The sequence below is a fragment of the Myotis daubentonii genome, chromosome 11, assembly GCF_963259705.1.
Source record: "Myotis daubentonii chromosome 11, mMyoDau2.1, whole genome shotgun sequence".
NCBI classification, from domain to species: Eukaryota; Metazoa; Chordata; class Mammalia; order Chiroptera; family Vespertilionidae; genus Myotis; species Myotis daubentonii.
Window position 1 is genome coordinate 22,885,772 of NC_081850.1, and position 16,276 is coordinate 22,902,047.

The 16,276-nt window shown below is 41.3% G+C and overlaps 1 protein-coding gene across 5 annotated transcripts in view; it reads right to left on the bottom strand.

Moving 5' to 3' along the window:
- Positions 1-16,276, bottom strand: part of CNTLN (centlein) — a 275,109-nt gene that overhangs the window by 94,192 nt on the left and 164,641 nt on the right. For all 5 annotated transcript variants that reach the window (XM_059656594.1, XM_059656593.1, XM_059656592.1 and 2 more), the window contains one exon: positions 1,907-2,007. In XM_059656594.1, the coding sequence (XP_059512577.1) occupies positions 1,907-2,007 (101 nt within the window). The remainder of the gene's footprint in view (positions 1-1,906; positions 2,008-16,276) is intronic.

Consider the following 16,276-nt stretch of genomic DNA (forward strand, 5'->3'; position numbering starts at 1 on the left):
ATGAGGGTCCCCTGCCCAGGCCTGACACCTCTGGCAGAGGCGTCAGGCCTGGGCAAGGGGCCAATCCTGCGATTGGAGGGTGGTGGGGGTCAACGCCTTTGGCCGAGGCATCAGGCCTGGGCGGGGGGTGGAGCTGTCAATCGGAGGGGTGTGCGGTTGCCCTGCTCAGGCCTGATACCTGGGCCAGAGGCGTCCGGCCTGGGCGGGGGGGCGGAGCCAGCTATGGGAGGGAGATGGGGTCCCCTGTCAGAGGCATCAGGCCTGGGCAAGGGGCCAATCTGGCAATCGGAGGGTGATGGGGGTCGACGCCTCTGGCCAAGGCGTCAGGCCTAGGCAAGGGTGGAGCCCGTGATCGGGGGAGATGGGGTTCCCTTGCCCAGGCCTGAAGCCTGAGCCAGAGGCGTCAAGCCTGGGGTGGGGGTGGGTGGGGTGCCAAACCGCAGATTGGTGTGAACTACAGAGGAAGCACCTTTTCTGACCGCTTGTTGGTTAAGCTCCCTGTATGCCACTGGTAATATTCTTAGTAACTTGGGTAATAAGAATCCAAAACGGTGACCTAGGGTTTTTCACCACTCCTGGTGAAAAAAATGAAGGTCCACTGCTGGAGGGCTAAGAAATGTCATATCCTGCCCTAGCCACTTTGGCTCAGTGGATAATGCCTTGGCCTGCCGATGGCAGGGTCTGGGTTCAATTCTGACCAAGGGCAGGCTCCTCCCTGGCCGCGGCCCAGGTCAGGGCTCATGCAGGTGGCAACCAATCAAAGTGTTCCTCTCATTTTGATGTTTCTCTCTTTCTTTCCCTTTCTCTTTCACATTCTCTAAAAATCAATGGAAACATATCCTCAGGTGAGGATAAAAAAATAATAAAGAAATTATTATTATATGAAAGACACATCTTGAAAATGCCTAAAAAAGTTGTCATTTTTTCATGGTGATGGGACTGGAGTCCGTGTTGATGAAAAAACCTTGCTGGCTGTGGTGACTGGCAGAAGCTGTGGCAGCGAAGTTATGGGGCTGGTGCCTTCCCCTGATCAGCCCGGTCACCTCCCACAAAGGGAGGCTAGACTGCGGCTTAGGCCTGCTTCCCAAGGGGAGCAGGGACCGGGCCTAAGCTGTCAATAGGACATCCCCTGAGGGCTCCCAGTATGTGAGAGGGGGCAGGCTGGGCTGAGGGATACTCCCCCCCGCCCCAGTGCACGAATTTCGTGCACCAGGCCCCTAGTTAAGTATAAATTAGTGAGTATACATTGTCAACCCTAAAACATATACTGGTAACAATTAAGCTGTAGCAAGATTAAATAAGAAGAAATTTTGTAAAATCAACCTTATTTACTTTTTTTCTAATAAGGTACTAAAACATAGATTAAAGTCTTTAGTAAATATAGTTAACTTGATTTTAACAAAGGAATAAATTTGCATTGGAAAGGATACATTCCTTCTCACAAACACATTTAGGCTATTAGGCACGCTGGTTGCAGAATTGCAGATACCCCAGTTTCATTCCAACTCTAAAATTTTTATTCTAGACAATAGATAAGAACTAAACAATTTCCAAAAAAAAAAAGTATGTCAAACAAAAATAATGATATTGAGTAGAGTAACTCTATATTATCTATAAAACTTTAAACAAAACATAAAATAAAACTTTATCAATGACTAATAAAAACAAATTATGTTTTCTCCTCATAAAACATCTTACTTGAACTTTTAATAAATTAAAAGCTTACTGACTTTTAGGTGTTCTATTTCATTTTCTAATGAGAAGTGATGTTAATGAGATACCAACAAGTAAAGCCATGGGAAAAGGGGGAAAATGTAAGATTCTTAGACGAAATTGAAAATAAAACATCACGAACTAGAAATTTTAAAATGCCTACATTAAGTATTTATTCTCACAAAAAATTTACCTTCTTTTTTCTCTGCTATCCATGTATTCAATTCTTGTATTGTTGCTTTGTCAACAGACATATGCACTTTAAGTTTATCCAATTCTTCCTGAAGATTCATCCTATGAAAATTAACATAAGTAATTATTTAAGTGAATAATGCAACAAACAAATAATGGCAGCAGGCTATTTAAAAATATATGAACTAAACTGAAGTAAAATAAAAGCAAAAATATATTAACATTAACAAATCTTAACAATTAAAATAGTATTTAATGAGGACCTGAAATTTTTAAAAATGTTAAATACTTAAAAAATAGACTATATGATTTTTTAAAATCATATATTGAGTTATCTGTCCACTTCCTAACACTCAATATTCTATGTATAACATAAAAATGTTAATTTATGCCTCTTAAAGCAAAGATAGTAAATCTCTAGATGCCAAGATAAAGAACCCTTACCAGTAAAATGGAATTGACATTCCATCATGAGAGAGCTGGATCAAGTACTGCCCAGGGAGGCCTCAGACCTTGAGACCTCAGTGGTGATGGAAGCTTATGCACAAGGCCCTTCATGACTGATAGATAAACATGGGCTAACTGCAGAAAGCTGGGAGACAAAATATTGCTGAATAAAATCCTGAATACCAGAGCTTGTCTGGTTATAGTTCTATTGAAAAGAGGATTCCCGTTCCAGTGTGAGGGCAGGACAGAGTGAACTATATGAGATCAGAATCTTAAGTCTCAAATTTGGGTCATATATATTTGCAGAGACCTGACAAATCAATAATAATGTAAAAACAGGTTTATGGCCAAAGTACACTGGAGAGTTCACAATCATCTAATACAGACAGGCTTACACAATTGAAAGAAAGGATAGGAGAAACACCACCACAAAAAATAATTCTCAAAGAAGTCAAGTTTACAGATAAGAATAAACATATAAATAACTTCAAAGCCATGAATGACAGTCTACATATCACCACTGCTAAAATCAGCAAACGCACAAGAAAATAGATATAATAAAGCAATTAGAAATGATTTATTATTTATATTAGAGTTTTTAAAATGTTGAAAAAAAGAAAAAGAGGTGACAAGCATATTAAAAAGAACAGGGATTTATGGAACAAAAGAAGACAAATAAAAAATAAATCTACTCGAGAGAACCAAGATGGCGGCATAGGTAAACACCGGAGATTGCTGCCTCGCACAAACACTTCAAAAATACAACTAAAAGACGGAACGAACATCACCCAGAACCACAGGAAGGCTGGCTGAGGGGAAGTTATACAACTAGAAGGAAAGAGAAAAGCATACCGAGACTCAGAGGAGGCGCAGTGCGGAAGTCAAATACTAAGTGCGGAGGTGCGTGCGGAGCGGACTGGCGGCTGAGGGCGCAGTTGTCGTTTTCAATTGGGAGGGAGTCTCAGGCTCTGGGCTCCAGTTCCAGGGGAGTGTCTGGGGACCCAGACTCAAACGGGAGAAGCAGGACTGTCTGGCATCAGTCGGAACTCGAGGGCAGCTTTCTCTCTGAGGTTTGCAGCGGTTGCTGGGACTCTGAGAGCAGAGCCCCTGGGGATGGGACTGAGAGCAGACATAACTGCTTGCTCCACCTGCCCTGTTGATCCCCTGGGACCTGCCCCGCCCAAGCCTTGCAGGGAGGCATTTGCTGGTTAGCCTCAGGCAGAGGCTAGATTAGCACAGCCCTAGAGATCCAGCACAGAAGTTCTCCCACTGCAGACACAGCTGATTCTCACAGTCAGTTGGCCTGGAGGTCAAATCCGCCCCCCCCCCCCCCAGTGTTACCTAGAACAATCAAGGCTTAACTACAACAAGACTGCGCACAAAGACCACTAGGGAGTGCACAAAGAAAGCATAAAAAATGCAGAGACAAAGAAACAGGACACAAATGTCAGAATTGGAAGATATTGAGTTCAAAACCACACTTTTAAGGTCTTTCAATAATTTTCTAGAAACTGCCGATAAACTTAATGAGATCTACAAGAAATCTAATGAGACCCTCGATGTTGTGATAAAGAACCAACTAGAAATTAAGCATACACTGACTGAAATTAAGAATATTATACAGACTCCCAACAGCAGACCAGAGGAGCACAAGAATCAAGTCAAAGATTTGAAATGCGAAGAAGCAAAAAACACCCAACCGGAAAAGCAAAATGAAAAAAGAATCCAAAAATACGAAGATAGTGTAAGGAGCCTCTGGGACAGCTTCAAGCGTACCAACATCTGAATTATAGGGGTGCCAGAAGAAGAGAGCAAGATATTGAAAACCTATTTGAAGAAATAATGACAGAAAACTTCCCCTACCTGGTGAAAGAAATAGACTTACAAGTCCAGGAAGCACAGAGAACCCCAAACAAGAGGAATCCAAAGAGGACCACACCAAGACACATCATAATTAAAATGCCAAGAGCAAAAGACAAAGAGAGAATCTTAAAAGCAGCAAGAGAAAAACAGTCAGTTACCTACAAGGGAGTACCCATATGACTGTCAGCTGATTTCTCAACAGAAACTTTGCAGGCCAGAAGGGAGTGGCAAGAAATATTCAAAGTGATGAATACCAAGAACCTACAACCAAGATTACTTTATCCAGCAAAGCTATCATTCAGAGTTGAAGGTCAGATAAAGAGCTTCACAGATAAGGAAAAGCTAAAGGAGTTCATCACCACCAAACCAGTATTATATGAAATGCTGAAAGGTGTCCTTTAAGAAGAGGAAGAAGAAGAAAAAGGTAATGATACAAATTATGAACAACAAATATGTATCTATCAACAAGTGAATCTAAGAATCAAGTGAATAAATAATCTGATGAACAGAATGAACTGTTGATTATAATAGAATCAGGGACATAGAAAGGGAATGGACTGACTATTCTTGGGGGGGAAAGGGGTGTGGGAGATGCGGGAAGAAACTGGACAAAAATCGTGCACCTATGGCTGAGGACAGTGGGTGGGGAGTGAGGGCGGAGGGTGGGATGGGAACTGGGAGGAGGGGAGTTATGGGGGAGAAAAAGAGGAACAAATGTAATAATCTGAACAATAAAGATTTAATTTAAAAAAATAAATCTACATACCTGTATATATAGAAATGCTAAATAAAGTAAATTTATTAATAATAATAACACAATTGAAATTTAAAACTCAGTGGATGAGTTAAATAGCACACAGATAAAGCTAATGAAAACTGGTAAAATCAAAGACCACACAAAGAAACAAAGAAGAGAAAAACAGTAACAATATAAAGTATGTTGGAATGAGAAGTCCAGAAAACACCTGATTTCTGAGATATCTGAGAAGATCTGGGAATGGGGGAACGATATTCGAAAATATTACAACTAAAAATTGAGAACTGAGTAAAAGTATGAATAAACAGATGAAGAAAATATAAAAAAATGCAAACAGAATAAATAAAACTAATCACACTTAGAAACTGAAACTGAAAAAGAGACAATTTTAAAACCCACAGAATTGCAAACAAAAATCAATTAACAACTAAAGAATTTTGGAATGACAACAGACTTCACACAAACAAGAAAAGCTAGAAGGAAAATAAGTAATATTTTCCACATTCCAAGGGTTACTATTCATGCATCATAGATGAAAGAGCTATTAAAAATATAATTTAAGAAAAAAAACTCGAAAGCAATGAATGAAAAAATAGGCAATGATGATGAAATACGTTTGTAAATGTATACATGTAACTAAACAAGCATTATTATTCAAAGCAATCATAACAACATTGAAGCGAGGGTAGAGATAAAATAAGGTAGAACTGAAGTTCTGAACAACAAAATAAGAACATGGAAAGGGTCAGAGTTAAAGCATTTAAAAATCTTTGCATTCATTGTTGTACCAGGATAGAGGTAGTTATGAACTTCAGACTTTGTCAAATAAATGGTGTATGCTATAATTTCAAGAAAAAGCACTTAAAGAATGAAAAACAAATATAAAATATTCAAATGAGAAGAGGTAAAAAAGAGAAATACAGAAAATATAATCAAATTGAGTTTGGATTAGGTTCCTACTTTGTTTAGCTAAGAACATGGAACAAACTGAAGCAAGATGGCCCCCCCAAAGAAAAAGCAGATGTAGCTCATCTCAATTTAGTTTTCCTTGGCTCTCAAATCACTAACCCAGCAGAACAAAGGGCTACAGTTGTTGGGTAATGTTATTTCTTGCTTCTTTATTTTATACTTACAGCTTATTCTTTTTTAGGAAGAACTCACACAATCCCTACTTCTAATAAAAAGTATTTATGAACTCTAGGGGCCACTTATTCTTAAGTCAAACTAAGTTTCAAGAAACCACATCTTACTGGGTGTTTGGAGGAGGGGCTGACAGAGTCAATGCCCAGGCACTCCTTAGCCAGATGAATACTGCCTATCTACAAACAACCCACTAATCTGAGGTTTCAAATTATTCTACTACTCTGTTGAGTCTGAGGACCACAATTCAGAATCTACTACTTACTGGACAAATTACATGAAATGACTATTTTTAATTGCTGGACCATAAGCAGCAAAAAACTATGATCTCTGTGGGATACAAAATCAACAAAGACTGCAACTGAGGGTCCTTATAACTGATGAAATTTTAAATCCTAGCTCTAGCAATTATCCCCCACCCACCCAGACGTTTGCCCAGATAATCAGCAACTCCTGAGGCAGCAGAAGAGAGTAAGCCCGGACATGACTAAGGGTCACATGGTCCAGACCTCTAGCAGGCTAGAATGAACATCTTAAATTATGTCTCAGTTCCTGAGCCCTAAGGTGGAATAACCCCCTGGCTACTTTCCCATAAGACTGTTTAGCATAGGTAGCTAGCTAGGTATTAACAAAAGAGAATGGAGCTAGATATCTAATTAATGGGATTAACTAGGAAGCTATAGCTTCACAGACACCCCAGGGGACAGCCACATCCTCTGCCAAAGGGACTAATCCCTGAGTATGCAGAAGCAGGCAGGAGTGAACAGCTTTCCAATCTCCCCAGGAAACAACCAATCTGGTCCTGCAAACTAGGAGCTGGGGAGTGGAACCAGCCAGGGGTAAATTCCTTTTCTGGGCATATGCACAGTCAAAGTCAAGATGGGCAGGGGGAGGCCTTCCACTAAGTTTATGGGCAGTACAAATCAGATGACAAACAGAACTCTGAGGCATGCACAGTAGAAGCCAAAATAGGAATCAAAAAGGGGAGGAGGTTAGCCTGAAAAAAAAGGTCAGATAGGATGAGGGCATGGAACCCCAGAAGATTCAGGAAAGAGACTAGATAGGGGGAGGGCCCAGCACAAGCCTTGGAAGAAAAAGGAAAGAGATTAGATAGTTTGAAAGAAAACCTACTCTCTCCTAAGGCCAATGTAATATAATCAAAGCTTAACAAAGGCTCGAGGGACTCTCCATTTCTCTCCATAGCAGCCACAGGGGCCTGGGTATGGCAGCCAAGTAGGAAGAGGATGCACAGTACTGAAAGCTGGAGAGATGGGAACAGAGACTGGGCTGAACTACTAGAGATAGGAAGTGAGGCTAATGGCAAGGCAGCTCTGGCTTCTGGCCTCTTCCTGGTTTTGGTGCAGTCCCAGAGGCTGGACTTCTGCAGCAAGAGTGAGCTGAGCCACCTGGCCATGGATGAGACACCAGAAACCTGGGGGCAGTCCACTGTTTTTGCTCTAATAAATCTTGCCACTATACCTCATCCTCTTCTGCATGTATCTTTGAAATGCATTTCCTATTTGCCCCACTAACAACTGGACAGAGTGATGCTGGCAAAGACCTGAAGAAATGATCTATTACACAAATCCAACCCACTGTCTCATGATTTTTTGCCCATATAACATGTAATTTACATGCCACTGGGGAGTTGGGTTAGTTAGAGTACTAGCTCTCCATCTCCATATTGACCAATTCAATATTAAACTACTTTTTTTCTTTCTATACTGCAAACTCCTGTTTGTGCATTTCTTTGGGCCAGCATGTCAAAGCAAGTAGAACCAAGGGAAAACATTGGGGTTCCATTAACAAGAGAACCCTAAAATGTCAGCCCATACTTCTGCCAGGAGACAATCTTCATACCATGATGCAGGGAGAAAGGGGCCACACTGTGATAAGTTGAAAGAAAGGAGATTGGAGCCCTGGCCAGTATGGCTCAGTTGTTTGATCACTGTCCTGTGCACAGGAAGGTCACTGGTTCAATTCCCCTGGTCAGAGCACATAACCAGCTTGTGGTTCCATCCTTGGTTAGGGTGCATAAAGAAGACAACTGGTTGATGTTTCTCTCTCACACGTTCCTCTCTCTCTCTCTCTCTCTCTCTCTCTCTCTCTCTCTCTCTCTCTCTCTCTCTCTCTCTCTCTCTCTCTCTCTCTCTCTCTCTCTCTCTCTCTCTCTCTCTCTCTCTCTCTCTCCTCTCCCTCTCTCTCTCATAAATTAAAACGTATTTTTAAAAGAAAAGAGATTAGAATTTTGGAAGGTTGAAATGACTAGAATTTGTGAAGTATAGTACCCAGAGAGGAGGAAGCTACAAAGAGAAAGGGCTACAGAAATCTACATAAGAATTCTTTTGAGTCTATGGGTAATATTTTGTTGCATATGCATAGTATGAAGCTAAATAAAGCAGGCAGATAACAACTAGAAAAACAGTTCACAGCACTGGAGACATTTAAATTGTGAACTAAAGATGAGAATCTTTGTTGAAAGCAAAAGGCATTCAGGAAAGAACCCCACAGGGTCATTCTAATGAGTAGGGATAAGCAAGCCTCAGTAAAGGATATCCTAAACCTGTGCTAACAGGAAGTCTTCATATATTCTCGATGCTAGTCCTTTGCTGGACCTATATACTGCAAATACTCTTTTTAATCTGAAACTTGCCTTTTAATTCATTTAGTACTATCTTTCACTGAACATAAGTTTTTTTATTTTAATATAGTCCAGTTCATCAATTTTTAGTTTATATCTAATCCTGTTAAAATCGGTTTAAGAAACCTTGGCTTACTATAAAGTCAAAAAGATGTTCTCCTATGTTTCCCTCAGAAAGCTAAATTATTTAAACCTTCACATTTAGGTCAGCAGTCCATTTAGGATTTAATTTTTTGTATGGTATAAGGTAAAATATTCTACTAATTATAATAGCTTTGTAAAAAAGGAAGTTCTTAGAACTTCTAGCTATACAGTTATATCAACTAATATTTTGGTTGTTTCCAGTTTTTTCATAATTATAAATATTGATGTAATGAACATCCTTATATGTGCCTCTATGCAAGATCACTTCAATGTGTTTTTTTTAAATTTAATATGTTTTATTGCTTTCAGGAAGGAAGAGGGAGAGAGAGAGAGAAACATCAATGATGAGAGAGAATTATTGATTGGCTGCCTCCTGCACCCCCCACTTGGGATCGAGCCCGCAACCTGGGCAAGTACCCTTGACTGCAATCAAACCCGGGACCTTTTAGTCTGCAGGTAATGTTCTATCCACTGGGCCAAACCGGCTAGGGTTCAATGTTTTTAACTAAAAGTATAATTACTGGGACATTAAGTACATACTTAAATCAATAGAAAAAATATTTCAAACACTAAAAAAAAGTATGGAGAGCAGTATAACCGACATTAATGTACTAACTATCTAGATTTTAAAACACTAAAATTATGCAATATTTAATTCAAGGTTTAGACCAAGGTTTCACATTTTTTTTTTAAAGGTTTTTTTTTTTTAATATATTTTATTGATTTTTTACAGAGAGGAAGGGAGAGAGATAGAGAGCTAGAAACATCGATGAGAGAGAAACATCGATCAGCTGCCTCCTGCACATCTCCCACTGGGGATATGCCCGCAACCCAGGTACATGCCCTTGACCGGAATCGAACCTGGGACCCTTCAGTCCGCAGGCCGACGCTCTATCCACTGAGCCAAACCGGTTTCGGCCACATTTTTGTGAAAAATAAAATGATCTGTAAATAGTATTACCAGATACAATATTACATCATTTTTCCCTTCCCAGAAATTATCAGTATCTTTAATTTGGTGTGTGTGTTTCATGTTTTAATACAATATACACTGAGTGGCCAGATTATTATGACCACCTGACGTTTGTAGGCAAATTAGCTATAATTTCCCGCTGAAGTTGCTAGAGGCCAGATCATTATAAACATCTGAATAGCACAAGATACCTAAGTATCATTGCTGATCAAGTTCAACCTGTCATGTTGATGGCGTATCCCAATGGAGATGGCTTCTCACAACAAGACAATGCACCATGCCACGGTGCTCGTATTGTGCAAGAGTAGTTTCAAGAACATGAGGGCGACTTTACCTTGCTTCGGTGGCCCCCACAATCACCAGATCTCAATCCAAATGAGCATTTGTAGGACGAAGTTAAAAGAGCCATCAGGCAGGTGGTTCCAAAACCATCAAATCTCACAGAACTGGACAGTGCTATTCATCAGGCATGGTGTCAGATTCCTCACATCACCTTTTTGCATCTCATTGAGTCAATGCCAAGAAGAATCACGCAGTACTGAAGGCAAAAGGTGGCCCAACGAAGTACTGGTGGGGTGGTCATAATAATCTGACCACTCACGTTCAAATATATCCCATGTTCAAAGGCTGTTAAATCACATTGTTTACCCATATCTTCAGAAAAAAAATCACTTCTGTTGTGGTAAACAACCTGCTTCCCTATTTATAATGGTCTGGCCCTCCAGCAACTTCAGCGCGAAATTATAGCTAATTTGCCAACAAACATCAGGTGGTCTTAATAATCTGGCCACTCAGTGTGTGTGTGTGTGTGTGTTTCAACATCTGATTTGAATGCTAAAGACCATATATAACACACACACACACACGCATATATATAGTTATATATAACTAGGGGCCCGGTGCACAAAATTCGTGCACTGGGTGTGTGTGTGTGTGGGGGGGAGTGTCCCTCAGCCCAGCCTGCCCCCTCTCACATACTGGGAGCCCTCAGGCATTGACCCCCATCACCCTCCAATCGCAGGATCGGCCCCTTGCCCAGGCCTGACGCCTCTGGCCTAGGCGTCCGGCCCGGGCAGCGGGGACCCACAGCTGCAGCGGCCCCGCGATCGTGGGCTTCGCTTTAGGCCCAGGCAAGGGACCCCTAGCTCCTGGGACTGCCAGCTTCGACCGTGCCCAGCTCCCATCTCTGGCTCCGCCCCTACTTCCTGCTATCACTGGCCAGGGCGGAAAAGGCACCTGATTCTCCGATCATGGCTGGGGGGCAGGGCAAAGGCGGCCCTGGGGCCGCCTTTGCCCTGCCCCCCAGCTCTTAGCTCCCCCCTGGGTTTCCGATCACTGTCAGTGGCAGGGGGCTTCTTCCTGCTTTCCCTTTCGCCTCCCTGCATTGTGCCTACATATGCAAATTAACCGCCATCTTGTTGGCAGTTAACTGCCAATCTTAGTTGGCAGTTAATTTGCATATAGCCCTGATTAGCCAATGAAAAGGGTAGCTCGTATGCCAATTACCATTTTTCTCTTTTATTAGTGTTGATTATATTTTTGTGTATATGTGTATATACATACATACATGTATATCCACAAAAATGTACTGTTCTATGATTAAAAGTTCTATATCTTTCAGGAATATATCATAGCATATATGCTACTATTCAACTTTCTTAAGTCAACTTTTGTTTTATAAGCATATCATTTTAATAAGTATAGACCAAATTTATTCATGTTAAATGCCACATAGTATCACATTATACCAGGTATTAACATACCACAGTGCACTTATATCACATACTAATAGACATTTAGATTGCTTCTAATTCTGAACTATTACAAAAATACCACAATGAACACCCTTATTCTTAATCCTAGTTCAAGTTATTTTTAAAAGTCCTAAGAATATATCTCAGAGTGACAGTTTTCTCTCAAGGGATGGAACTAAAAGTAGTGAGGTTAAGATATTACCAAATTGAATGTCTTTCATATCTGAAGATAAGGTTGCCTATAACATTCCTACATTAATGATATATGGTACAATTTATTTCTTATGACGCCTAAGAAGCAACTGTCCTACACTGAAAACAAATTACTCTAAAGCCTGAAATGTTTTTTAGACTATGTACACACTTTGTATTAGTTACCTATATCATTCAAAATAAAAATTTGGTATTTATATATGGACTTTAGCATTCAAATCAGATGTTGAAACTCAATATTATTGATAATTTTCCATGGAGAAAAAAGTATTTTAAGACAAACTGAATTACATTTATAGAAAGTAACTTTGATAACTATTTTAGAAAAATCAAATGATTATTCACTAAATACTCAAAATTTACTATATAATTCTTTAAGTAAATACTATGTTATTATTTAAGTAATTTGAAAACTTATTTATAAATATGTATGAAAACAAATTAAGGCAGTAATTAAATTAATTATATGTATGGTGCTATGATCCAAATGCTTGTATACCCTAAAATTCATGTTGAAATTCTAACCCCCAAAGATGCTGGTATTAGGAGGTCGGACCTTTGGGAGGTACTTAGCTCATGAGGATGTGGCACTCATGCATGGGATTAGTGCTCTTATAAGAGACCCCAAAGAGCTCCCTTGCCCCTTCCATCATGTGAAGATAAGAAATCTACAACCTGGGAAAAGGTTGAGGGTACCCTAATCTCAAACTTCTAGCCCCCATAACTATGAGAAATACATTTCTGTTATTTATAAGCTCCCAGTCTGTGATATTTTGTGGTAGTAGCACAAACAGACAAATACATATGACCTCAAAAAGTAAATACCACATGTATATGGTCTTAAATGTATGAAAACAACTTAAGGAACCAACATGTATATTAATATGAAGAGATGGGAAATGAAAATGAAATACTGTTTTCCATTTACTCCAGTGAAATATTTGCCAATAGGTACAAAATATTTTTTCTTAGTCCAAATCTTGTTAACTGCAGCAAAACACAATGAAAATACAACAAAAATATAATAGCCCAAAGATGGAAACAACCCAAATAGTTATCAACAGATGAATGAATAAACAAAACATGATTTATACATACAATGTAAAATTGTTCGACCATAAAAAGAAAAAAAAAATTCTGATACGGGCTAAAACATAAAAAAACCTTGAAGACATTCTGAGAAATGAAATAAGCCAGACACACAAAAAGTATTGTATGATTTGACTTATATGAAGTACCTAGAAAAGGCAAATTCATAGAGCTAGAAAGGAGAAAGATATAAGGGATGAGGGAAAAGGGAATGGGGAGTTATTTAATGGGTACAGAGCTTCAATTTGAGAAGATGAAAATGTTCTGATGATGGTCATACAAAAAATGTGAGTGTATTTAATAACACTGAACTATACACCTGAAAATGGTTACACTGGTAAATTTTATGTTCTGTATATTTTACCATAATAAAAAATATATATGCCCCACAATTTTGGTTGATTATCCATACAGCAAACAAAGTGTACTATACTACAGGAGATGGCAGGAACTAGAAGGAGGGAGAAAAACATGGAAAGAATTAGGAAAAACACAAACATGGAAAGGCATAGAAGAGCTTTAGCGTCATTTTACTCAAAGTTTATAATTATACTAGAGGCCCAATGCATAAAATTCATGCAAGGGCTCGGCCCTCGCAGCCGCGGCTTCATCCAGAAGGACATCTGGAAGGTCGTTTGGCTGTCTGGTCTAATTAGCATATTATGCTTTTATTATTATAGATACTAGAGGCCAGGTGCACAAAAATTTGTGCACTCGAGGGGGAGAAGGGGTCCCTCAGCCCGGCCTGTGCCCTCTCACAGTATGGGACCCCTCGGGAGATAAGGACCTGCTGGCTTAGACCTGCTCCCGGGTGGCAGAGGGCAGGCCCAATCCCTAGGTGCAGCCCCCGGTCGGGCTCAGAGCAGGGCCGATTGGGGAGTTGGGGCGCCGCTCCCTGTCATGCACAGAGCAGGGCAGATTGGGAGGTTGTGATGCCACCCTCAGTCACGGTCAGGGTAGGGCCGTTTGGGGGGTTGGGGCACCGCCCGGGTCACACTCAAGGCAGGGTCAATGGGGAGGTTGTGGCGCCACCCCCTGTCACTCACAGAGCAGGGACCATCAGGGGGGTTGGGGCTCCGTACCCTGTCACGCACAGAGCAGGGTCGATCAGGGGGTTGGGGAGCTCCCTCCTGTCATGCACAGAGGAGGGCCCATCAGGGGGTTAGGGGGCTCCCCCCTGTCACACACAAAGGAGGGCCCATCAGGGGGGCGGGGAGCTCCCCCGTCACTCACAGAGTAGGGCTGATAGGGGAGTTGGGGCACCACCCCATCACACACAGAGGAGGGCGGATCAGGGGGTTGGGGCGCCGCACCCTGTCACACTCAGGGCAGGGCCCATGGGGGGCAGTTGGGGCGCCGCCCTCTATCACTCACAGAACAGTGCCAATCAGGGGGTTGGAGCACCGCCACTGTCACAATCAGGGCTGTGCCGATCAGGGGGTTGGGGTGCTGCACCCTGTCACACACAGAGCCGCAGGGCGATCAGGGGGTTGGGGAGCTCCTCCCTTTCAGGCACAGAGCAGGGCTGATCAGGGGGTTGGGGCGCCTTCCCCTGTCACGAACAGAGCAGGGCGGATAGGGAGGTTGTGGCCCCGCCCCCTGTCACAGACACAGAGCCGCAGGGCGATCAGGGGGTTTGGGTGCTGCCCCCTGTCACGCTGATCCTGGTGCCGGGAGGCCTCCCGGCTCCGCTGATCCCGGTGCTGGGAGGCATATTACCCTTTTACTATATAGGATAGAGGCCTGGTGCATGGGTGGGGGCCAGCTGGTTTGCCCTTAAGGGTGTCCTGGTCATGGTGGGGGTCCCATTTGGGTGCCTGGCCAGCCTGGGTGAGGGGCTGAGGGCTGTTTCCAGGCTGGTGGGTGACTGAAGCTCCAAACTGCTCCTTTTTTTCTTTTTTTTTATTCTGGGCCAGCTTTAGCTCTGAGGCGTGGCTCCAGCTCTGAGGCCTCGGCTGCTGAAAGCAGGTATCTGGTTTGTTTGGGTTCTATAATCGAAACACTGTTTCAAATCCAGCTCTGAGATCCCGGCTGGCTGAAACAGATTTCTGGGGTTTTGTTTAGCTTCTATATTTGTAACAATGTTTCAAACTGCAAGCTCATAGGCCGGCAAGGCAGGCGGGGAACGTTGGAGTCCTCCGTCACTGAAGTAAGCAAGCCTCATGTTCGCTTCAAGCTGCCTGGATGCCGGCCGCCATCTTAGCTGGCAGTTAATTTGCATATCGCCCTGATAGCCAATGGGAAGGGTAGTGGACGTATGGCTAATTACCATGTTTCTCTTTTATTAGATAGGATTTTTGTGCTTACTGATGATTATTTGTGGTGTCAAATAAACTGAAGCTCTGTGAGGCCTGCCTGGAGCCATGTGTTTTGCTCAATATTTTAGTTCCAGGACCCAGCATACCTAGAATTAGTGAATGGAAGCACACACAATACAAAGGATCATACAGATTTGGTTATATGTTACTAATATGATAATTCTCCATAGTTTAAAGGCCTTTTAAACATATTATTTACTTAATTAAAATTATTTACTTGCTTCCAGGCCCCAGTACTTTAACAGTATCTTGAGTGAATTCTAAAAGCCTATCTATAGGTCTTTATTTGCACCATATTCTGAAGCCTTCTACAGATAGATGAAAGGAATATTAAGGACTCTGGGCTTTGGGGCTATAGCTCAGCAAGGAATTAGGTTTTGTGCTAATCTTGTTCTGAAACTTCCTATACTCTTACCTAAAAATACTTTAGAGATGAATTTAGTTCTGAAGACTTAACTCACTGGATGAATTTCTCCTTAATTCTGAATCATAAAGTAACCAGAGAGTCAAAGCCTGTTGCCACATAGCCTTGAAATTTATTGCCTCCCTGATAACTTGTACAACTTTTGATATCCCAGAACTTCTTTGCATGCGGCTTATGATAACCTGTGATGTTACATGGTGGACTGATTTATTAAGGACAGATATATTTAAATTTTCAACTTATTAGTTCATTTCATCAACTTTTACATGTGATATTTTAGACTGTTTGCCAAAGCCATAAAAAGAGTACCTGGGACAACTGGATATTCACATGCAGAAGAATAAAGTTGGACCCCTACTTTACACCAAATTTTAAAAAGTTAACTAAAAAATAAACTGAAGATCTAAATATGAGTTAAAACTACAAAACAGAAGAAAACATGGTTATACATTTTCATAATCTTGGACTTGGCGATGGCTATATAGATATGATGCCCAAAGCATAAGCAACAAAAGAAAAAATAAATTGGACTTCATCCAAATAAAAAACTTTCGTGCATAAAAGGACACTATTAAGAAAGGAAGAAAAACCTACAGAATGGAAAATAA